Below are 27,179 nucleotides of genomic sequence, written 5' to 3' on the forward strand. Positions count from 1 at the left end.
AATAAGGTAAATTGATGAGTAATATAAAATAATGAAAAATAAATAACAGAAGATACCCTTTCGTGAGGGTAATTTATGACGTTATACATTTAATATAATACTTATGTATATAAATATAATTTTTATTTATTTAATCATAATTCTCTGCGTTGTGTGGAACATCCAGATTTATAACAGTAAGTGTACAAAAGTCCCATGGGTTCCTTGGTGTAAAATCTGTAATAAAAAAAAAAAAATTAAATAATAATATTATTTTCTAGTATCAATAATAACATAATAATAGTTATAATTTATTTTCGATTCTGAGCGTAGCGGAAAATGTATTAATTTTACAATGATGTGTAATTTTTTTCCGTCTGTCATCACTTGTTGGACCACTAAAAATGTTTCAATTTTCAACTACAATATATTTTTTAATATCAACTAATTCAAAAAAAGTTGACACATCATTGGATTAATTTTAATTACAAGTGAAAAAACCTTGAAAATCGATTACGAGAATCCTCATAAGTTGTAATTATAACAGCTGTATTTAAAAATTTTAAATTTATACGGATACGATATTTTTGTATATTATGATATATAAGTAATGTGAAGTATGCATGTATATACGTAATACTACTATTTTAATTTATTTTGATTTTTTCAATAAAAAATAATATTACTTTGTAGAATTAAACTTGGCTTTACTAACTTTAATATTAAATTTATTTTATCCACTTTTATTAGGTCACCGTGACTTATTTCTGGAGAAAAAGACAACGTTGACCCACTAAAATTGAGCATTGTGTACAATTTACGATTTCTTACTTTCTCCGTAAAATATACGCGTATAATAAATAAATAAATATATATTAACTAACTTGCAGGAATATGCTGTACAGCGCTATCCGGTTTATCACTTTTCACCACATATCTATCTAAAACACAAATAATGTAATTTACGGTGTTAATAACTGGATTCGATTAAATTTTGTGGTAAAAATATAATACAATATGATACACTTTTAAAAAAATGTAATTTTTAAATATTATACGGTATGATTTTTTTATCATCATTGAATTAGAAATATTTATTTTTGTGATCATTTAAAAACACACTATTATAACGCGCTTATTTTGTCCACAAGTAAAATATATTTAGTCATTAAAAGATAAAAATAAATGTTAGACATACATAGAAAATACATAGACTTGTTAGTACTTAGTCATCTCGGAAATCACAAAAACTATCGAAAGTTTGTACTCCTATTGAAGAACAGAATAAAAAAGAGGCTTTATTTTATAATCTTCTCTATATATTTCGTATACAAGAGGCAATGATCATATATTTGTAGCTTATAAACTAAAAAACTACGCAAGACCTATTTTGACTAAGGTAAGAGATGTATAATAGTTAGTTTTGAGTAAAGTTTTAAAATTTTAAAAACTATTTTATCAAATCGAATATAGATGAACAAATTATTTTTTTTCGGATGAACGTATCATATTTTATTTATATTTGATAATAACTAAGTGAATAACGCGTGAAAATAGTATTTAATTGCACAACTAGTGTTAATTGTAAATTATGTATCCTATAACAGTGATAATTCTAAGTAAAATTTAAAAAAATATGTGTTTAAAAAAAAAAAAATATATTTATTTTACTTTTATAGTTATTAATTTTTGATAAAATATTCATACGTACTTGTCGAATTCACAATATATGCCAAATGTCCACAGTAAGCCATTGCAAACTCTAAAAAATAAAGTTTAATTGATAGTTATATTTATTAATTTAATCGAAAAAATTAATTTATTTTCAAGTAAGTATTAAACTAAGCAGTAACGAGTAAATAAACTCCTAATAAATATAGGTTTTCAAAAATCTACACATATAAATGTGAAAATGGAAATCTTTGTTCACACATGTAATCTGAAACTCAAACTCAATCTTGCATTGTTTTTTTTTTTTTTTTTTTTAATGAATGAACTTATTTCTGATTTTATAAGTTAATGAAAATTCGAGTTTTTAGTTTTTCAAATAATCGGAAAATACGCATATAAAGATATATTTTTTTAATAAATGGTAACAATAATTAGTTATTAGTATAATTAGTATTTTAATGAATAGTAGATGTAGTATAACAGTACTTGTTGTTTTTTTTGTTCATACTATTGAATTTTATGAGTTTTTGGTTTTTTATTCAGGATGAAAAGGAAATCGAATTTGGGTCGTTCAATAGAAAAATAAATGTTACTTTAAAATGGTGAAAAAAGCAACGCTGGACGGGACAGCTATGGATAAAATTGATATGTCGGAAATACGCCACATCAGAAAACCAAAAATATTATTTATCCAAACGCGTTACACTAAATGTTAACAAATGTTAACAATCTAGTAGAACAATGAGTAAATATAATAAACGATAAAATAAAATTGATATCAGTGACATGTTTGAGGGGATAAGGTCAATTCGTAAAACCCTCAAAATGTTAGCAATGTTAGCATATATTAGGTAGCCAAATTTAACACTGATGCATTTTGTTTGGGCCATGGAGCGTACGGAGATTGCTAGTATTTTATATTTTCTGCAGGTTAATATAAATAAGTATTTCGTGTATTAAAGAACTACAACTATTCAATAGCGTATATCCATTAAAATGTTATGAAATAATATTGTAATTTTCTTGTGCATAAATACCTAACAGTAGTAATAATCCGAAGAAAACACATGTAATTGGTTTGTCCAAAATTCAAAAACAACATTCCTTAAGTTAACATCTTAAACTGTTTAAATTTTAAAATTCCCAATTCTTATAGCATATAATAATATAATATATATCATATTTTATATTATAGGTATGTAATGCTAATAAAATACGTTTAAATTTTTGACTATAAACTTTAAAAAAATATATGAAAAATGTAATCAATCATAACCCAGCCTGATGCATTTTAGCATGTTATATATTTCTGGAATTTATATTTATTTTAGAAAGCCGAGAGGGTGGGAGGGTTTGTTATAACATCTAAAACATCGCGCCTGGCTACGAGTCTAACATATTATGTTTATAAAATATCAACACATTTAGTAGTTCTTTTCTATAAAAATGAATAAGCTGTAAACATACTATTAAATGGAGTTTCTGTATTAAAGCCTGGAAAATTGTAAATAAAATATATAAATATTGTTTTATAAATATCAAGAAACATTATACACATTTTATTTATATTGACGTTTCTATAATATTATACTGACTATTTATTGTATTTTATTTCATATTTATCATTAAGTAATAATAATATTACATTATTATAATAATAAGTAAAAAATAAAACAAATTGAAAATATTTATTCAATGAACAGAACGGGTAAGTGAGTACCACTCTGCTATATATATATAGTGTCGGTTGACTATCTTTAATGGATAAGTTAAATTTGAATTCAATGATATACATTGTATACAAAAAAAAATTTCTAAGCGGAGATGATCTGTCAACTTATATTACTAAGTTTATCACGTATGCCTTGATATAAGATATATAACTGTTATAAAATAATTTATTTTACAATTAGTTATAATTGTAATAGGTTACATATTTACCAAAAACATTGCATTTATTAAATAATTTTTATAAAAATATGTAATTTCGTTAACTATTGAACTTGAACAATTTGATTGTGTATTTTTTTAGATATTTTAGTCATATTTTAGTTATTTTATTTCAAATATGACTATAAAAACTGTTTACTACAAAATACTTGTAATTTGTAAAAAAAAATTTTGCCAATGTTTTTTTAATATTTTTATATACATTTAACTCATGTATCCTGTATTACAAAAGTTTAAACCAAGCAAATTATTGTTTAATCGGTATTTATAAAAATATTTTTAATTTAATAGTAAATTTTGACTTTTTAAAGTAGAAACTATAGATTCAATTTTCTAATTGATACTACCCTCAAAGTTGAAGGTAAAAGCATTTTTTCGAATGTTTATCGTATATACAGGCACAAAAAAAAATACCATTACCTACTAAATTCATTAATACACTTTAAATCTAACATTTTGATGACGCAGTTCAAAAATTAAGTATTATTTAGTTGAGTACAGCGTGTAAAAATACAGTTTTAATCACGGTTTAAAATATTTTCAACTTATAAAAGTATGATATCTTAATGAGCATTACGAGAAAATTTCAATTGCTATGCAATAAATATATAAAATAAAATAAAGCCTTAAATTTTTTGTATATAGTATGCATAGCATATACAGGATGATTATTTTATCGTTAAACACTCATTGTTTCAAAAAGTGTTGACTTTTTTTTAATTTTTTTTCAAAATCTTTTGTTTCATACTTTTCTAAACCTATACAAAATTTTTATTTTTTTCACTCTTATATATTTAATAATGAAATTACTATCAGTTTTTGATTTTCAAATGGCAACCTATATATTTAAAATGTCATAAAATAGTTAAGCTATTTCTTTATGAATTTTAGAACATTTTAAATATATGTTGCCATTGTAAAACCAAAAGTTGATAGTGGTTTCACTATTAAACACTGTGAAAAAAATTAAAATGTCATACAGTCTGAGAAAAGCATGAAAAAAAAATATTCGACGAAATAATAAGTGTTTAATGATAAAAGAATCGCCCTGTATATTTATTTTAAAAATACACTTTCATCGTAAATATTATCAATATTTAATAATCTTAATAGATTAATATAAGTATTCAAAATATTGTTCACAGCAATTGTTTTTATTAATTGATGTATTGTTAAATTTTACTCCATTTTTTTTTTAATCACAATGATTTATTTAGGTAATAATTATAAATTGTAATATTTAATATATTCATTTTCTATGGGGAAAAAAATATAAATTGAGTAATTTAAAACATCAACAATAATTATGCGTGTAATGTCGATGATTGTTTTCTCGTGACCTTTCAACTACAAGAAATAAAATGTAAAAAAAAAAATATTTTTAACTTTGAGGGTCCATTGCTTTGTATACCCGAAATAATCTTAACAAACATACGAAAATAACTATTGTAAAACAATATTTACATACCCCAGTTATTTATATGAAAAATACGAAATCCAAACGACATAATATAATACATTTATACCTACTGGTGAAAAACTCTAATAAAGTACACATCAATAAAGTCGCATCTTATATTCCGCCGTATTGCCTTACATTATATGCTTACGCACGACGTGATAAGTTAAAACAAATGTAACGATAAGCATAATCATTACGGCCTTGTTAAATCTCCTGTACGGCAAATTATATGATTAGTGTGATATCCGTTTAAGTTTCAATTTTAACTTTAACTTGCCATTTCAGACTTAGCACCGATGAACCCAATATTTCCCAATACCCCGATGGCACCTAACTCATGGTTATTTCATCGTAATCGTATTCGATAACCGACTTCAAACGTATTTTATTGATTGCATAACATTATAAATTTACAAGTTTCTAAACAATTAATACTTCCCAATATTCTAGACTATAAATCAAATTAAAATTAAAAGTATTAAATAAAACAAATCGTTTCGTTTGCAAAAAACCCAGTTAGTCCATTATTAAAAATAGATTTTTCTTTTACAAAAGGTAAATAAAATATTATATTATGTAAACATATTGTTAATGTGACAATATGATGATTGACTAATGAATAAATAACAGTAGTCATACGTATGTCGTTGTGGTCGTATCTAATATGGTATCAAAAGTTCAAAATACAGTGAATGGTTATGCAATATTTTCTTCTCTGTATATTACATAATATAGTCTTAACTCATTAGTAAATTTTGACTTTTCATTAAAATTATGTTGGGAAATTTCAGATATGCTAACAATATATTGTAATTGTTTCGTAACATTATTAATTATAATAAATAACTTACATATTTCTGAGAATACATGTGCGTAATTATCCGAAGCATATTCATCTAAAAATATATTTTTTAGCTATTATAAGTGTGATAGTTAACACAAAAAGCTATCCATTTTTTTTTTTTTAGTGTTGTGAATTATTTCAATACCTTTATACCGGTATTTAAGTACTTTATAAATACTATTTTGTATTTAGAGACCTGATCAATGATGCATTTTAAGTATAACTCATTGATGCATTGAATACTATTGATCACATCAAATGTATTGATCTTGTTATCCTGTATAAGTTAATAATTAATATAGGTAGGCATACTATAATTTTTACTTTCTAAAAAAATGTATAATTCACTAACAATGAAAACATTGTTGTTAAATTATATCAAGTAATATAATAGCTGTAGCCTATTCAACATTAATTATGGTTTAAATATATTACAACAAATACAGCTCAAAAAGTATGGTGCATCATTGAGGGTACTTATTGGTTAAATATTTATAAAACAATAGCTATTTTTATTTTCATTATTTGAACATATAACTTAAATACATTTTTTTACAATATACTCATACATATATTTGTTTGTATACTCACGTATACATAAAAAATAGTTAATACTATTAACTTAATTGGTATAATATATTATATACACACACACACACGTGTACTATTTAACTATATGCGTACATATCACATAAATATTTTAATCAAAACCACCATATAAAGTAGATACATAAATAATTTAGTGCAATAGAAAATCAATTTTATTTTAATACAATAAATCACTAAACTTACATACGAAACCTGCCTCTATTAAATCGTCTAAACATTTATCAAAATAATAATTTCATTATTTTTTTAATATCATCACATAAATATAAATATAATATAATCGTAGTAAATTATCCATTATTTAGTTCTGTAATTAGCTTAATAAAATTATAATAACTAACAAATGAATACTTGATTTCAAGACTTAAAATCTTCATATATCAGTCAATTTACCCAATAAAATTGTAGGTTTATTAATATAAATTATTCAATAAGCTTTAAGTGATTTATGATATTTTATAATACGCAGAACCAAGGATATCTAATAATTACCAAATATATTACAATAAATAATAAAATCTAATCGCTTAAATACATTTTAAAACGTATTTGCAAATATATATATATATATATATATATATGTAATTTACTTATACAAATAATATGTAATATATATAATATAAAACCTTACCGAAACAAACTGCGATGTTAATAAAAAAAAATATATGTATATAATATTTATATATATAAGTGTGTCTATAAAATCTATTTCAAGTTTAAAAGTATGACTTACAATTAAATCAAACAAATTATTTTACATGTATAAATGTATAATGCCTATATTTTATATACTGTTATGTAGAATTTGGATATAATTTATAACAATATGGAATTATTTTTTACAAATTTCAATGCAAGTTTAGTTTATAAAAATCGTTTACAAGGCCCTAAACATTGATAGCATTTTATTATTAATTAATAATATTTTGACCAATCAAATATAGTTGAATTATACATTATAAAAATAATTTTTTTGCAATCATTATAATTTCAGTAGATAAATTCAACTTTGGAAATTATATAGAATAACTTGTAATTTCAACAATTTAACATTAATGTCAACACATGTGTATCACGTATATTTGTATATATTAAAATACAAAATTGTTTTTATATTTGTTAATGAATGTCCAAAAATGAGAGCATAAATACATATGAAAGTTAAGGACACAAAATTATTAGAATTGAATTTTTAGTAATATATTATAGACAATTTATATTTTCATAGACAATTAGTGTACGACGTTTAGTATCGCAGGTATACATTAGACTATTGCGAACAATAGTTATGTCTACTTATTATTACCAACGGTTGTTCTAATAAAACACGAACAACGATCAATAGTTTTATTTAAAAACAAATTATTAAAACTTTTTTATTCATAGCCCAATAAAAAATAAACTTTATACTATAAAAATAGTAATATTAATAATATGAAATAAAATTTGGTACAGAACTTTGCGAAATACACGTTAACTAAATGCTTTAATAATGCGTTTACCGTTAATACCGCACCAATTTATTGGATACTGACTTTGACTGAGAATTCCTAAATAGAAAAGTTATATAAGTTTCATAATATTATATAGGTACCTTACAAATTACAAGTTTAACACGTAGTTGGTAAACCTATATTACGTAAAACAACTGTTGACATTCACGCGTCACTTTTTCTATTACTTTTAATTATTCGATCAACTTAAACCATTGAATCATACATGGAAACAAGTATATTTTTACACACCGCCAATCGGAAATTTTTTTTTTATGTAATTACTATTATTATAAAATAGATAAAAAAAATTAAAAATTGTATAGTACAAAATGATTTCCAAATAATCTGACGGGATCAACACTCATTCAGTACCGTTCGATTATTCCAAAAACTCTTCCTCTGTCTCCTTTAACGACGATACTACTTTATAGGCCATTATTATGAAAACAAAATAAACGTATAACACCTGGATAAACTGTGAGCACGGCACTCACTTGATCGGTTAGGTTCAACTTTGCTCACTAATAACTGCCAAGGAAATATAGACAGCTTTGTTATTTTTTTTTTGTTTTTATTTGAAGGCAATACTAATAAATGAAAACAAACCAATCAACAAACATTTATACGTCTGACCTTCAAAACGCATCTGTGTGAGTGTCACACTCGCATGTTTACCAACGACGGGATTCACATATAATAATATGTCAACTGAATATATACTGTGTGTCCACCGAAACAGGGTATAGGTACACTTTATCACTCATTATCCTGTAAATATTTTTCAACTCTGTTTGCGGAACGTCAAACTAAATTAATGGATCATAAATTCTTATGACTTACAATTAATTATTTACTTGGTAAATAATTTATTATTTCAATAATACATGTTTAATTTATAATACTATGGTACTTAGAACGAAAAAATATGTACAACTAAAAAAAAGTTTGAATTTAACATATTCTTTTTAAATTATACCTAGCTCAAATTCACTGATTTTGGTTTAAAATAAAAAATATATAAGTTGATAAAACAAAATTGATTAATTCGAGAATGATATTTAAAATGGGAGTTACCATAAAAAAAAATTGAAGTTGTGTTGCGCATGTGCAAAATACATAAATTAAAAAAAAATTGTTAGTCATAATCATTTATGATCCATTAGTATAGTTTGACGTCCTCTAAACTGAATTGAAAAAACAGGATAATGAGTGATAAGTGTATCCTGTTTCCGAGGACACATGGTATATTAATCATAATTATGATAAAATTTCTCTTGGTAACTCAAACTTCCTATAGATCCGAAATACATGCATCATAATACATTTTTATAACATACTTATTTCATATTACGTAAAAATGTTACTGCATATAACTTACCTACTCCCTACACACTAGTTTAATAATCTATAAACCAAATAATAACTTACTACTGTCATAAGGTGATACGATATTATAAATATTTTCCTCTGAATCTATAACCAAAATCAGAATCAATAGCGTAATAATAACAATTATGATGAAAATATGTATCGACAGCCATAAACTCATAAAATACTGGTTCAGTCTTTGTTTTTTTTGTGTGTAGTATCGCTTCATGGGGGTGAACCGGTATTTGTTTAAACACTTATAGTTTTAATTCTTAAATATATATATTTTAACAGAATGAAAATAATTTTCTTGAACTCTAATCTATCATTATTTCAATTAATAATATATCTTTAAATCGTATCTGAAAAACTTGTTTTGTTTCCACAATATCATATTTTTACTTCAAATGTAGTAAGATGATTATTTACTTTTATAAAAAAATTTAATTCAAAAAAAGTAAATTTACTAGAGAGTAACTTTACTATACTCAGTAATTTGGACGAAAAAAAAAGGATTTTTCAAATTGTATTAAAAGATGATGTTGTTAAATTGATAACTTTTAACACACCCCTCAGAACATATTGTTTTAGTCCATCTACAAGACGTAGCCACAAAAATATTTCAAAAGCATTTTCACAATTATTTAAAGGAAATACAAACATACATGGAAGACATATTTGTTTTGGGGAAAGATGAAAACAGATGTCTAGAAAAAAGTAATGCCTAGTAGCCCTAAATAAATAATGACAAGTGTAAATAAACAATTAGAAAATTAATACTCATTATTTACGAGTTTTCAAGTATCAGTATGATGCCAAACCGTCGTATTAATGAAATAGCACAACCAAAGTGTAGAAAAGATATTGAAAGGTTTTTAGAAATGTATAATATTATATAATTTATATTGTACAAACATATTTTATTCCTCATGCAACAAACATAATTGAACCATTAGGATATTTTTAAAACGAAATTCCAGTTTTAAGTGCAGCCACAATAAGGAAAATATTTAAAAACATTAAACAAGATTTGTGTAAGATTCTAGTCTTACAAATATCAACCCAAACAAGAAAATAATATTGTCTGTGGACAACTTTATAATTCAGTATGCTTTACCAGTATATTTGACTTCAAAAGCATTAACTAAACTATATGAACATGAACTGAAAAAGTAACATACGTGATAGTCTAGGGTTGTTGGTCACAACTCTTATAAGTTTATCCATGGAGAGAAAATAATAATAGAATGTGATCACAAGTTATTGGAGTTTTACGTTCAAAAACACGTTAAAGTTGATATTACCATTAATATTTCGGAGAATGAAAATTAGGCTTTAGTTCTATGAATTCAATATACAATTTAGAAAAGGGTCTAGAGTGTATGTGGAGAATCCGCATGATATAAGTGATGTGTTATAGGTGTACGAGATGTAAGTCCAAAGTACGATGGAATAGTTTTCCATGTCAACTAAAAAGTTAGAAGAAAGAAAAAAAGAATGATAAGGTTATGTATTTTAAAAGGGATCGCGATGACGTGCCGACAACTATAGTAGATCGAAAGGGTATCTATATTATTATAATGTGTATTAATGTTCAAAATTAAAATATAATGTATTACTAAATTACAGTTTATTATTCATATTTCGTATTATTAACCAAATCGTCTAAGAAATATTCAATTTAATAATTAAAAATTTAAAAAAAAATAATTTCTATGATAAGTTTATTTATTATTTATATTGACACTCCAATAAAACACTCCATTATTATAAAATAAAATACGACGATGGCACAAACGTCAAACATGACTGGTTCAATATAACATTAGAGCATAACACAAATATATAACACTGGTTTGATATATTATCTCAAATAATAATTGCTTGGCAAATGAGACCACTCCTTTTTGTAAGATAGTCCTGTCTACCAAAATACCAACACTGCTGAATCCTAATTATATTATGTTCTGTGTATTATTTTGTAAACAACTATATAATAACTGTATTGTAATAATAATAATAATAATATTATGTATTTTTCTTTTGTATATTTACCTTCGTCATAATATTTCTCTAACGGGCGTTAATTAATTAATAAATAAATAAAATAAATAATAATATTGTAAGTTAAAATATTTAAGTGATTTTTCAATGACAGAGAATTAAAGTTTATAATTCATTAGGTCGGGTGTTAATAAAAGTTAACATTATTGATGCAGAACGTTTTCAAATTCAATTCTTGCTATAAAAATAATTCACAATTAATTTAATGTTACATACTTTGTCTTTCACTGAATTTTTTGATATATTCATAAAAACGGTATACATATACACCTAAGGAGCATAGTAAAAATGAATATAATATTATTTTTCTGATAGGTATGCATTAATTGGCTTTTTCTAACATGTATTTCATATCATAGCAACTAGGACTAAGTTGTACAGGTTATTTATTTATTATAATACCATCTCTAGAAAAAATTATGCTTTTTGGCTTTTAGTTATTATAATTAGTAAATAGTTACATTTGTCATATTAAAGCCTCGATTTACACAGTGATCGGTCATTTTTGATAACATTTATAACCAATGTAATTGTAATCCTTTCAGAGGTTAAAAAATATTAGATAATATTTACTTAAAATAATATATTTGATTTGTAATAGTAATGTATAACTTAACATGGTAATATTTTTTATCTACGTAATTCGTTTTTTGTATTTTTTAATGTTAAATGTTTATGACTTTTATAAAAAGTTTTATTTGCCATTTTCAACTATTAAACATTTGTATTCTTTTAATTTGATTTGACCAGAATCACAGAACACGTTTAATATCACTATATTACGTCTTTATATCTACGTTATCAGTAAATCATTAAGTAATAGCCGCAACGAATCGCGACCAACGTAAAATAAATTGACTTACCATCAGCCGTTTCGCTTATTGCTAAACATAATAAATTAATAAAAACAATTGATAAAAAATAATTAACATCTCCAACGTCACATTCATATTGAATTATATTTATGAACTCGTAATTTGATTGGATTTTGATTCATATTATGTAATTTATACATAATATAGCCTCTACAACTTCAAGTCTATGCTGAATTCCGAACAATATCATTCTTTTATTAATGTAGTTTGTGATCTAATACATACGTACTTTTCTTAAGAAGATTTATTATTTCAATATTTTCTTCAGCTGATACATCTAAAATAACGATTAATAAATATAATATTATAACCGTAGCTATATATGCAATAAGAAAATGTGGTCACTTCTTAGTTCTAGATAGCATATAAATTTAACAGTGGACCTTTAGGTTTTACTAAATTGTAATTAAATTATATTTTTTCACTTGGACAAATCAAAAACGGAAATTAGATATGTTTCACAGTCAACAGGTAAGCATAATAATATATATTAGCACTAAAATATAATAAAATATAATATATATTTTTGAAATTATTATGTAATATTATTATATATTTCAATGTATTATATTAACAACAGCACATAAATAAATGAATTACTTTCAAAACCAGCTGTCGTTAATGTGACTGTTAAGAATATAAATAAAATATTTTAATTTTCTTTAAAAACAATAGATTAATTCAGGTTTAACTAACCTAATACACTTAATAATAAATTGATTAATGTCAATGTTGTCTACACACTTTAACTAGCATTTATTATTGTCTTACCATAGCAAACTAAAATAAGAAAACAAAAATAAAATTAATATTTTAATTTAAAAAAGTAGAATTTTATTAAATATAGTTAACGTTATGTACAATTTAAATTACATTCGGTATTATTATTATTATTATTGTTTTTCTGATTGGTATTAATTAATAAGAAATAAAATTATTTTTAAAAATTGATCAAAAAAATGTTGAATGTAAGTAACCGCTATACTATACAGTTAGTGTCTATTGACATTATAATGTATGTTTTTAATTTGAATTCAATGATAAATCTTTTCATATAAAACGATTACGAGTGAAGACGGTCTATTGGGTATATAGGAAAAGCTTTTTTTCCTAAGTATATTTTATGATGCATTATTTATATTATTACTGTTGTAATAATATGGTAGGTTGATGCATTTTCGATTAAATCATAACATTTGAAAATGTCATTGTGTGTACAAGATATAATAATATACGTATCTTTCTTTTAAAATGAAAATATCTTAACTTAATTTTTAATGTTAATATTTATATTTATAGTAGAGTCTTGTTTAGACCGACACATATGGGACTATATAGTGCTGCTAGGTTATCAAAAAAACTAGATACGTAAATGGTATTTTTTTTTATCGCACTTTTATTGAATTACAAGTGCAGATGTGTCACTAAAACGTTTACAATTTTAGTTGAAATTCCAACAATATTATTGAATTATTTAATCGATAGTCAAAAAAAAATATATATGCCGGATTGCTGAGGCTACCAACGTGATATAGTGACAGCATATCTAAATTCAAGACTTTAATGTGCCTACAAAAGTATAAAACAAAAAATTAAACTCAATTCTTTATAACTGTACATATTTACCGTTGATTGCGCACCAGTTTAGCGGATCTAGTTTAAGAACTACAAATAAAAAAAATATGTATTAAATAAACATTTTAATTAAAACCAATTTATATTTTACACGTATTATAGTTTGTTATTGATATATTTTTCAAAACGATTTGACAGTAACATTTTGATTAAATTAACGTAGACTAGAAAAAAATGGTTCTAAACAAATACATTTCTTATTGTTAAATAATTATTTATACTTCAATGGACGTTCGTACGGTGTTATACTAATAAATTGAAATAATAAATTTTATCAAATTATATTTTCGACAAATACAAATTACTCATTTTTGTTTCCAACCAACTGATTGAAAATTATTGTTGTTGTATAGATAAAAATAATTATTATTTACATGTAAATGGATATAAATTATCAAAATGGTATATAAAATTACTGCTAAGATAACCCGAGTACTTTTTAAATATCACTCACCGTTATTGTAATTGTGGTACAACTCGTAATATGCTTAACAACAAAATACAAAAGAACCATTATGTTGAACTATACAACTATAAACTATGTTTATATTCTTATTTTATTAATTTGATTATTGTAAGTAATTATTATTTTATGCAATATTTTATAATTGAACGAAATATGTTTTTTAATAATACATCGATGATTAAAAAATTGTTACAGTTATCGTTATTAAAGTGTTCGCACAGAAGCAGTAACTAGGTAGTTCACTTGCTGCCACTGACCGACTCTATCGGGTCGGTAAAGACAAATTAAATGCAAAATAATTTCAAAAGTAAGTTCGTATGTTGTAACTGATATTTTTTTATTTTTTTTTTTTTAATTAGAACAACTGTATATTATGCAGTTTTAGAATCATCGTTTGATGACGGCTATGCCATCATCACGTGAGCTTTATGCGACAACAAGATGGTAATTTACCGTAAATTTATCGTCAACGCTTGTATGATATTAAATTTTAAAACTGTTTACATAGTATAATAGCTGTTAATTTTCGGTTGAAAATTTAAATTCGATTTTTATTATATAAATATAACTGTTTTTATTCTATTATTGACATTTTTTTTTTTTTTTTATGAAATATTATAATTATAACTATTATATTTAACCATTTTAATAATGTTTAATATTTATTTTAGACAAATTACCGCAATATTGTATAGTTATAGTATTGCATCACTTAAACTGAATAAATATACCGAAAATAATAATTTAATTAATTATTTATATAAATAACTTACATAGTTTTACTAAAAATCAAAATTAAATAAATTTAATCTTTTACTTTGATATTATGGAACCAACGTAAGACTATTCATTTTTAAATTATACTATGAGGTTCAATAGGTACTTAATATATTATAATAGACTTTCTTCGTATTATGGATTTTGGCCTTTAAGACCAGATTTTAGAGAAAATTGTCCATCTTCTTTTCTTGATATATCTACATTCGATACCACTAACTCGACATCCTTTTTTTATACAGTTACCCCATCTTAAACCTATTCTAGGCATAATTTTTTTATTTTCAATTTCCATTCGGAATTTCGGAAATAACCATCTTAATAAATTTCCTCTAATTGTGCCCAACCCTCATTAGTCTTCTTTCTATACCATTTGTTTTATAAATCTTCATGATTTCCGAGCAATTTGGTGAACATAGAAAATCTGATCTGTTAGTGTATTATATCTAAAACTTCCAAAGTATTCACCCAAAATACCATCTGACACATAATATTTTATTCTTGACTCACTTAGGTAAAGGAAGAGCTACATTTAAGTAGCACCCTGAGCAAATTTGGCGATGGAAACGATACTTCCGCTACGCCGATGACTAGACCCTTATCACACACATTACCAATTAAGATGCCCCTGTAGGGTTTAATATAACCTAATCATTAAAATATAATCAATTTGAACAAATACATAGTTATAATTTGACGTAATACATTTACAACATTTTACTTGGAATACTTACCTTTTTTATATGCATAATAATTTAAATCTATAATAATTGTTTTATTATAATTAAAAACATTAAAATAATAATAAATTATCATAATATTATACGAGTATAATAAGTATGAGTACATACAGTTGTAATTTTAACAATAATCGTTTTTCTCGTTCAACATTTTGTTTTTAATAATAATAGTAATAATACATTATTATATTAATTTGACATCGTGGTTTGTAAGCGACTTTGTGGAATTAAAATTGTTTATACCTAAGTAGCTTATATTATGGTTAAACTCGTATTTTTATATTTTGTATTTATTTATTCTCAGGTTAACCAATTACTATTGGTATAATTAATGAACATTTTTAACTATGGATAATTATTAAATATTTGTTTTCTACTCTTATGTGCGTTTAAAACATGATGAATACATTGTCCCGCCAAAAAAATGTATAGTCTCAAATCCATCACTGTTACTCATCCTTAATTATGGAAATAACAGCCACTTATAATAGTTTTACAATATTATAACTTATTTGAAACATAGTGTCGTGTTTAAAAATATTCTCGATCAAACTAATTATTAGACAGTAAAACGATAACATCATCAATAGTTATTTCATATACATAATAGTATTCGTTTAAATAATTTAAATAAATACATAGTTATACTTAGATAGTTTGGTATCGTAAATTTTCAAAATTTTGCTTTAAATACTTACTTATTTTAAGTTCTGCAAGAGTAGTAGATACTTCTGGAATATTTTTTGTATTAAAACTAAGATACATACTAACAAATCGTAATATTGTGCGGGCACATACAGTTGTAATAATTCTAACAGTAATTATTTTTCTAATTCCGCTACTTTTTTTTTTCAATAAAAATATAACGCGACACACACGTCTGCATTTAACTCCTTTAAAATTCGTAGTCGTTCTTGTTCTTCGCAATCAATTATGTAAAAATGAATACGTATAAATCGTTAACGTCAAATTCGATCTAATTTAAATTGAACCTGCGAGTACGCTCTATCCGTGCTTGCAAAATGTAGCTTTTTTTTGCTTTTGATTAGGTTAATCAAAGTGCGATTATCTTCAGCCATCGCGGCACTCATAGTTAACACGTTTCGTTATCGCCTTATTGCGTGCGTCGTTTGATGATCCACGATTTTATGGGTCGTTCTCTCCAAAAATAAATCATCTTCAAAATAAATCATAAAAACAAAATTCGGATAAAATAGTCAATTCTATGCAACATGCTTGCTTAACAATTTTTGAAATTTCTAATAAAAATTTCAAAAATAATTCTGACTACAGTACTTAGAATAGTTATATGAACAGTTATGCAAACGACGGCTGGACAACGAAGCAAACTAAAAGAATTCGATAGAGCTCCTATTCCGAAGCTTCTACTTCTAAAACCGTTCTTCCATAAAAAAAAAAATTATATATTAACTATATACAACAGTTTTGAACCTCTAACTTAAAATTAATCGATCGTCATTGATCTTTAATACAAAAGAATCAAATTATGCAAATGCCACATAATCCCTAATATTCATAAAAACTTCATTGGATTTCCCGAATTTCTGCTCAGTACTAATCAAACTAATTGGAGTCAACAAATTATTTTACAAAATCTACTGATAACCGCCTGAAAATACAGACCGCAAACTCTGATTTTTATAGAGTGCTAATTCGTTATCTTCAAAAAAACAATTCTGAATACCAGAATACCATATCTGCCAATCACGAGAAGATAAACCTAAACGTGTAGTTATATACAATACCCATCTATCTAGACCTACAGAATTTGTTAAATCGTAAACCGTCTCTTTGAGGTCAAGCAGTTTACAAAAGTTGTTGTTACTCAAGACCACCAAATTTCCGCTGACGCTATTTACCGTAATTTAAAAAAAAATTATATCAGACATAACCACAAATTATATTTTTAATAATCAAACAGTGTGTGTTAAAAAATCAGCCACATTCCATATCGGCCATATCCCATGACGAATTTATTTGACCACCGCCGGCTGCTACTTATTCCTGATTAAGAATATAACGATGTCTCTTATAATAGTTGTGTAATATTATAACTTATGTGAAACATAGTTTCGTTTTGTAACGTTCTCGATTAAACTAATTATTAAGTATGTAGTATGTATCGATGACATAATCAATAGTTATTTCATACAAACAGGATTCGCTTATATCCTTTAAATTCCATACGTATTTTTTAAAATATAATGTTTATTATCTTATAATCCAAAAACTTACCCTCGTGACAGACTAAATCATAAACAAATAAACAAAAATTAACTCGTATAATATTATTTTTCATTCATATTTAATCAAAAAACAACCTTCTCTCATACTTATCAATATCAAAATTAAAAATTATTAAATTATTTTGAACAAATAATATAGCCTACACGTGTAATAGAAGTCATTAAAAAATACAAACATTTATTGAGAAGCTGTCAAAACACCAAACACTCAATCGAAATTAATAATAAATATAAAAATGAAAACTTATCAACTAATTTCTTTCACTTCTGTTAAATTTCAATAAAAATTTAACCAATCCGAAATATTATCTACCGTTTATCACGATGTATTTATTATTTAAATCAAATTGATTACTCGAAACAAAAATTAACTTTGGCATTAATTATACGATAAAACAAAACAAAAATTAAGAAAAGATAAATTAAAAACCAAATTGTAAGTGAGTATAAAGTTTTCACACATGAGTGTTAAACTCTTCAATTATATTCTTTCTTTTATTTTATAATTCACTTCATATGCAATGTTAGTATAGGATTAGATAGTAAACATTTTTAACATTCAAAAAATACTAAATTCGATGAAAAAGAACGCTGCTTGCGAAAATATAATGTAAAAAGCCACGACAACTTTAAAATTAGTGTTATATCAATTTATTATTTATTAAATTCAATCAATATATTATTATAAATATACAAAAAAAAATAACTAAAACATTTAATGATTAAATTATAAGAAAAGGTGGACTAGTGAATAAACGTCGCTCTGCTGAATAATAGGTGTCAAGTGGGTCACTGTTGTCATTGTGCTCAATGTGTTAAATTTGAAATCAAATGTATTATATAATTGCATATTTGTATACGAAAAATGATTTAGACTGGAGACCATCTGTCTCATCACTAAGTAATATGTTTATTTATATTGCAACAAAAACAATTTATTTTTCTATTGATATTATGGTAAGTCAATTAATTTTTTGCGAAAACGTGGTATTTTTTATACTATTAGTACTTCATTATTATAACAATATTGTATTATTGTTACTTTTGAGTCGATACCGCTTTACCGTAAAATAGTGGTTATTGTATAAGACTAGAAATATATCTTAAAATTGTCATTGAGTTTAGTTATTTAAACATATAATACGCGTACAAGTGTTATGTCCCAACGAATAATATTTTTGAATTTTATTATAACGAAATAATCAACATCCTTAAGCATTGTTAAAGTAGATACGTTATTCCATCCAAATTTAAATTCCAAATGTCTTTAAAAAAATACCACTTTTGGTCTTAACATTTACGTATATTATGAATTTTACTATACTCAATGACATTTTAAAAATAGATAAATTAAATTTGATATATTACCTATTTCTAGTTTTATATTATGAATCTGTATTATACGTATGTCGAATATACACTTTTTTGACTCACTTTAACTATTACTTGTATTATAAGAATTAAATACTAATAAATTAATAATATTAAAAATTCCATGTTTTCGGAAAAAATGTCCGTAACTTACCATAGTGCATAATATCAATAGTAAAATTAATTTCTTTAATAGCAATTTCAATAAAAATATCATGAACTATATATTTAGTGATCATAGGCATGCGCACAGAGGCGGCAACAGTACGTGCTGAGCTACCATATAATGCTCAATAAAAAATAGGTTAGTTATCCAAAAAGTGTATTCAATTACACATTTTGTATATAAAATACTATTTCATTGTTATTGATGTCATATAAATTTAACACAATATAGTGAATCATTATAACATACTTCATGTCAAAAACTAATCTAATCATTCACGAAAAATAATAACAAATTGGAATTGTTGTTTACCCTTTATAGTTTTGAAACCAATAACTTGATAAGATTTCGGCATTCCTAAAAAAAAAAAATAAAAGTTTTGATTTCATTGTAACCTTTTTTTAAAATAATCATTCAATTATAGGTACCTAATTTTTTTCAATGATACAAGATAAGTATATTTAACAAATACTTTTTTCTCTCATTATACTACGAGAAGATTACTTATCAAGTGTTATTTTACTATCGGCTAAATAATACTTATATTGTATTATAAATCAAGCACATAAACAGGGTTCAACCCTCTCGAAAATTCCTTAGGTAGAATTATTTTTTATCATTAAAATAATAATAAAATAATGTATTTTAATTCATGTATTATAAATATTTACTCCCCCCCACCCAAAAAATGATCTTGCTTGTTATAAATTAATGACTATCATAAACAATACAGGTCAGTAGTGTCTATACAAGATATTGTGCTATTTATAAATGTATTGTACATATATTTTATATGCATGTATGTATACTATTCAAGGTGCGGAACCGTACCGAAAAGAACTGGTTTTGGAACCGGAACCCTTTAAATTTTGGGAACCGGAACCTCACCTAAACCCTAATTTAAATTAATTTAAAAACCAGAACCGTTACTTTTTTATAAAGGTTTTTTACGACTAATTTCGGTTTTTAATAGAGTAAATAGTATACTATAAATATAGTATGTGGTGATAATAAATAAAAATTTAGTGATATTTTAAAATTTGAAATACCGAATATTGATACAATAAGTGGTAATTAGTAAATAATACATATATTATATAAAAATTAAAGTATAAACTAGGTATAAAAATTTAAAAAAAAACAAAAAGGGTTATTTAAAACAAGATTATGTTTAATGTATATAACATTAATAGTGTTTAGTAATTGTTTTACTTATCTAGTCTTTTTCTTTAACCTAAACAATTAGTAGGATTTTTGGTTGAAAATTGTTATTGACCTGTCATAATTGATGTCATTTGACACTACTAATATTTTATAATATTTTTAAAAAAAATCGATACAACCAAATTTTAATTGACAAAAGTACAAAACCAAAATAGGAAACGTATTTTTCATTTTTTAGGAACCGAAAAAAAATCGAAACCCAAATTTAAAAACCGAAAAGGAACCGGAACCGAAATACTTGTTTTTTTAAAAACCGAAACCGAAATTTTAGTTTTTTTAAGAACCTAACCGAAACCGGAACCGTAAAAAGCATTAAGGTTCCAGTCCCTGATACTATTACCATACATATACAATATACATATTTTATCACAACTATATGATGCCTAACGCTCCCAAATCCTTAACAAGACTAAATAATAATTGTACTATAATAATAATTCATTATAATTATTAACATATTATACACCGTGAAAAGTCTAAACGGATAATAATGAATGTTATGCTAAAAAATAAAATAAATAAAATAATAAAAATGGTTAAATTATGTATTGACCTATATTACGTGCTATACGTCTTGCATATTGTATATTACTAATCTTTTCAGTCACTAAAAAATAATAAACAAAGGTATTAATTAAATATAAAAGGCAATGGAACATTATATACAATTTAGATACATTATTTGTATGAATTTCTCTCATTGGTTTGGAACAAAAAAACTTGATCAATTTGGTATTCATAAAACTTTCACTGAAGGATTAAGATTAATCATTCTATTTAATGATTGAGTATATTGTACATTTGGTAGCTAATTTAATTGCAAAATTCAGTGCGATAAAATGCCTATGTTTTCGCCGTTGACCGTAATGTAATATTCGCATTGTAATTTAAAATATTGATAGCAATAAATATTATTAGTGAACATTATATTAGTCATATTGACTAACGCTACATTAAAAAATAATGTATCTCTATTATGTATTTAATGTGTAAATATTTTAATATCTGAGTAATACAAATTAAAATAATTATGATTACAACACTAAAGTACATTGTGTATAGGGTTTATTCACTGAAAATTCTTCCACATCCATTGTAGTATTTGCTAGAAGGATAATAAAACTTTTATTATAAAATTCATCTTTTAAATAATTTATTTTCTATAAAATGCAATTTAATTTTATAATATTGTTATAAAGTTACTCATTTTACTATATGAAAAAAATCATAAGTAAAATGCTATTTATTTTTATATAATTGTATTGATTATAAAATTAAATAAATGAAAAATTTTCAATAATATATATTATATAGTGCGTAATACACATACAAATTACAATAACCGTAATCGCTTTACCTAAAATATTCTCCATAATTAAAAATAGTTATATTTTATTCTCTTATCATTATTCTTACTTCAATATAAGTTTAGGACCTTGGTCTAAATTGGTATATTAAAATACCTTAATATTTAAAATTCGAAGTTAATTACCAAATGTTTTATTCAAAATTTGTATACCTCTGAATTTATTTTCAGTAAAAATGTTTATACTTATTATTATACAATTTACGATAATATAAAATTTATAAATAAATTTCAAGCTTTCAAACTCATTTTTTATTACCTACACAATTTATAAAACACTATATTTTTTAAAGTGTATGAGCTTATGTTGACTGTTGGATAAATATTAAGTGAAAAGACCGCCCATTGGCGGTACTTCGGCGATATATTATTTAATATTTTTTTTTTTAACTTTTATCATTAAATTTGTCTGTAAAGTAACTAGGTATATGTATATATTATGTACCTATTTTAATCAAATATTAAACAATTTTAATAAAGAAGCAACTTAGTTACTAATTATTTAATAATTAAAATTAAATATTTTTTAAGTCATTATTTATTGTCAATAAGCCTCATTTATATTTTTTATTTTTTAAGTTAAAAAACAATCTATTGGCATCCTCTGAATTGTATGCACATTATACAATATACACTAAATAAACGACAAAACCTTTACCATTGATTGAACACCAAGTTGTAATTGACAACATACTTTCTAAAAAGACAAAAATAATTTTCAATGTTTTCTGTTAACAACAATGTTCTAAAAAAAATTTCATAATTTCACTGCATGATATCGCACTGTATAGATAGTCGATATTTATTAAATAACTTAAATAACATAAAAATATCTTTATTATAAAATATTAACTTAACATTATTATTTTTTTTTCAAATATACAATCTTTTTTTTATATTTTTTATTAACAGTACCTAGTCAATAATGACCATTGTAAATTATTGTATACATTTTTAACGTTACATAAGGTTAACGTTGGTTAATCTAACAGAATAGTATAAAATTATAATTACGGCGTACTATGGCATTATGTTGAATTAAGTTGTGCATAATAATATGACGTATATTTTTATGTAGAAATCCTTAAATATTCTAATATCATAATTTGTTAATATTATATGAATACAACTAATTTATTTATAGTAGCCATCATATTCTTTGTTCAATAAACAATGTTTTATTAAACGTGTATAATACGTAAAATTATATAACACCATCAAAACGAATAATACAACTCATCAATATATTTTTCCCAATTAATCATTCAATATTGGCCATAAAACCATTATGTTTTTTTCTTTTTTTAGTTAAAATATTATGACGTGTTCGTATTGTATCGTATCGAAAATCCATACTTGTGTTTAGAACATGCTTCCCTAGTTCATTAATATACGAATTTCCATAAACGATTTCTGAAATAAATGGTTTTAATCTTTTAGTAACCTTTTACAATTACAATACACTATATTCATAGGTGCAACTAGGGGGGGGGGCTTAGTAGGGCTTAGTCCGCCCAGTTTTGTCTGTAACCTACCCATTTTTTTTTTATGTTAGCGGGTCACCGATATCAATTCAGCCTTTCCAGAAATAGAGCTCTAGTCGCGCCTATGAACAATGGTCATTGACCATATTATTTAATAATTAAAAATGAAGTGATTATTAATGTTTGTTTTGTAGAAGCCTATGTTTGCTAAATCGATGAAGAAACATATGATTGCTTATGAATTGCTTCTAAACACGAAAAAAAAACTATAAACCAAACAATAATAACTTACTCTGTTCAGTTTTTTTGGGAAATTCGTAAGCTAAGAACAAAGAGATGCTCTATATTTAATCATGTCAAAGGACTACCTAGTCATAAAAGTCTTTATAAATATTAAAGATAACTTACAAATATGTGATATAACATTTTGTTTGTCTAAAACAAATTAATTCAAATTATCGTTTATAATCATAGTGCATTATAGTCTATAGGTGAAAATATTTAGTATACAAAAAACAAATGTAAACCACACTTTGTTTTTTCTTCATTAAGCTCTTAAAACCGATGAAATCCCTACGAAATAAGCTTGCACTCATAAGACACGATCTAGTACAACGTCGCCGCTTATTATTATTATAAAATATATAAATATAAAAAGTCACTCGGTGTCGACTTAAAATAATTAATACAAAGAAACAAATTATTTTATTCTTAAAAAAAAAAAAATTAACGCAATGTCTATTATACAGTATTACTATTATAGTATTGCACAGTAGTATAATTAGATTTCTATGTATTCGCGCCAGACACAAATTTATTATTTCATCACATATTTTATAGAATAAATCCAAATTATCGATAGTTTATTTTATTATAATAAAATAGTCGATATTATGAGCAAATTCTATAGCGGTAAATGTTGGAAAGATTTAATAATAGATAAATTCGGACCGTCTGTTTGCTAAAAGACGTAGTAAAAATTTACAATCATTGTAAACGCGTGATCCAGCGTTTTTCCCGTTTAGTTCAAATACGAAATAACTCAAATAACCAATACCGTGGTTGAAACTGTTCCTATACCTGTTTATTTGTATCATAATCGCTATCGTGATTACTATACGGTCTTATCGCAGGGTATAATTATTATTTAAGACTACTATTATTTTAACTACGGTTAACTTACATACTGCAGTGAGCGGCAAGCGCTTACAAATTTCAACCTTATAAACGTTTCGAACATTGGCGTTCGTATTATAAAACGTTTTCAACCATGGAATTTGCTCTATACGTCTATACCACTTTATCCGTTGTAAGGAGGCATAATAGTTCATTTACAATTTTCATCATTTGAATATGACAGAAAAAAAATCTACTTTGAATCGACACTATATAAAAACTCTAAAATCTATTCAACAACATGTTCATAAGTTATATCTTACAGTCTTTTAATTGTTCTTTGTCTAAACGACGTCTGGGATTGTAAACTAAAACAAATAAAAAATAAATTTGTGTTAATAATGGAGAAGCGAATTTGTCTGAGACGTTTCACACAGTAAATCGTTGTTCATAAGAACTAATGGTTCATTGTTGGCTTCAATACGCATTACAGTGCAAAAATGTTATATAAAAGTTGATTTTTTCAGGTAAAACATTAATTGCATTTGTACGTTGGTCTTTGCGATATTTCAATATATTTTTAAGCAAGCTATGAATAAGTAGCGAGTACCTGTGTGAATTATTTATAATATTAAAACGAATATCGAATCAATACTCATGACTATTTTCGAACTATTATTTTATTTAACTGTTTTTATGGAGGCACGACTCTAAAATACTACATGGTGGGAAAAGTAGAATATTAGATGATCGCGGTGTTTGAATAGGTGGAAGTGAAAGCGATCGTATAAGGTTTGGACAATGTTATGAACTATTGGAATGGAGTGCATTATTAAAAACACAGAAAAAGTGCTTTGTTATTAAACGGATGCATTTGAATTTAAAATAATTGGTTATTTTTTTAGTTTAAGGGCTTAGCTAATCTCCATTGTTAAATTCCATATAACCGTTATGATTTTAAAACAATTAGTTGTGTCCAAGACAATTTTATTATTTAGGCTATAACTCATTTATAAAAAAAGGATAAGTCGTAATTGATGGAATTAATTTTTCAATATTAATCGCCAATTAAAACTTTCGAACAATCACATTTGAATAACTATTATAAATAAAACAAAAGTACATATTGTGTTAATCAATTAAACGATTTATTGTAAAAATATATACTCAAAAATGTATTTATTTTGTATAAATTATTAAATCCATTATCATCTAAAAAAAAAAAAAAAAATTAAATTCAATATTAATGTTATGAGCATTATCAGTTATTAGACAATTTTATAACTCATGCTCTATTAATTCGTATATGTGAAAAATTCCAATCATAAAATAATTAGCGTAAGTACTACATAATAGATTCTTTATATTATAATTTATAATACCATATATTTATACGACATACTTATATCGAATCCAACATTAATCAGTTCATCTGTTAAGATATTTTATTTATAACATCAAAATCAATTATGATTGACAAACGGTAAATGGAACGTTCCAATGCTTATTATTAACATTTATTATTTCTCAACATAGCAATTTATTATTGTTAATTCAATAAATTTATCTTTTATATAAAACTGTAATCTTACTTATACATTCTAAAATTTAAAAAAAGAAATTTTTATTAAATCAATTTGACTTTTTATTATTAATTTTATTTAATGAATAAACAATTGACTTAATCAATTTGTTTCTTTTCTGTAAATCCGTATTTCTTTTAAAAAAAGTAAAAGTGCGCAAAATTTTGATTTTAAGGGGTAAGATAACAATTGTTATCTACTTGACGCTTATTTTTTTGAAAAAATTCAATAACTTACAAAGCATAATGTACTATTTAATCGATAAGTATTTCCTTTTTTTCAAAAACCATTCTATTTTGATAATGGTAATACTTAACTCGATGGTTTTTACATACCTAATATTTGAACCTACATATTTTTATGTACATAAAACTTGTCCTTTCTATATTTACGTAAAATAAAGCTTAATATAATTATGGTTTTTATAGAGAAATTAAGGAAAATAATTCGCTGTTATTATTATATTTATTACTTAAAAATTGGAAATAATTTAATTTAATATATTGGAAATATACCTTTTACATCATCATCCGGTTTGCAGAAAATAACGATTATAGTTATAACAAATATCGTTAAATTGTTTATTAAAAAAAACATGTTCACTTTTTAAACTTCGGTTCCTCTAGAAATTGTGCATTTAACTAATATTTTAATAAACGACTAGCA

At 24.4% G+C, this 27,179-nt stretch overlaps 1 protein-coding gene across 1 annotated transcript; it reads right to left on the reverse strand.

The window, feature by feature from the left end:
- LOC113555940 lies at window positions 1–27,179 on the reverse strand. Its single transcript, XM_026960617.1, has 32 exons — window positions 27,029–27,179; window positions 26,523–26,531; window positions 26,333–26,362; window positions 26,098–26,142; window positions 25,254–25,298; window positions 24,223–24,249; window positions 24,107–24,136; window positions 23,687–23,743; window positions 22,989–23,027; window positions 22,016–22,069; window positions 21,518–21,571; window positions 20,053–20,097; window positions 18,193–18,204; window positions 16,635–16,667; window positions 15,931–15,957; window positions 15,193–15,201; window positions 14,408–14,440; window positions 13,945–13,983; window positions 13,090–13,098; window positions 12,919–12,945; window positions 12,548–12,595; window positions 12,307–12,327; window positions 11,435–11,452; window positions 9,440–9,484; window positions 8,018–8,065; window positions 7,147–7,155; window positions 6,699–6,725; window positions 5,914–5,958; window positions 3,118–3,144; window positions 1,691–1,741; window positions 864–920; window positions 1–216 (listed from the first exon to the last, which is right to left on the reverse strand). Exons 1-32 carry the CDS (start codon window positions 27,108–27,110, stop codon window positions 131–133), a joined length of 1,188 nt encoding a protein of 395 aa, XP_026816418.1. The 5' UTR covers window positions 27,111–27,179; the 3' UTR covers window positions 1–130.

Source organism: Rhopalosiphum maidis, chromosome 1 (assembly GCF_003676215.2).
Source record: "Rhopalosiphum maidis isolate BTI-1 chromosome 1, ASM367621v3, whole genome shotgun sequence".
NCBI classification, from domain to species: domain Eukaryota; kingdom Metazoa; phylum Arthropoda; class Insecta; order Hemiptera; family Aphididae; genus Rhopalosiphum; species Rhopalosiphum maidis.

Coding starts and splice junctions, on each gene's coding strand:
- LOC113555940 (XM_026960617.1), bottom strand. CDS start 27,110: ATGTTTTTTTTAATAAACAATTTAACGATATTTGTTATAACTATAATC. Junction 12,328..12,547: donor AATAAATCTTCTTAAGAAAA/GTACGTATGTAT, acceptor TATTATGTTTAG/CAATAAGCGAAACGGCTGAT. Junction 217..863: donor TGTACAGCATATTCCTGCAA/GTTAGTTAATAT, acceptor TTTTTATTACAG/ATTTTACACCAAGGAACCCA.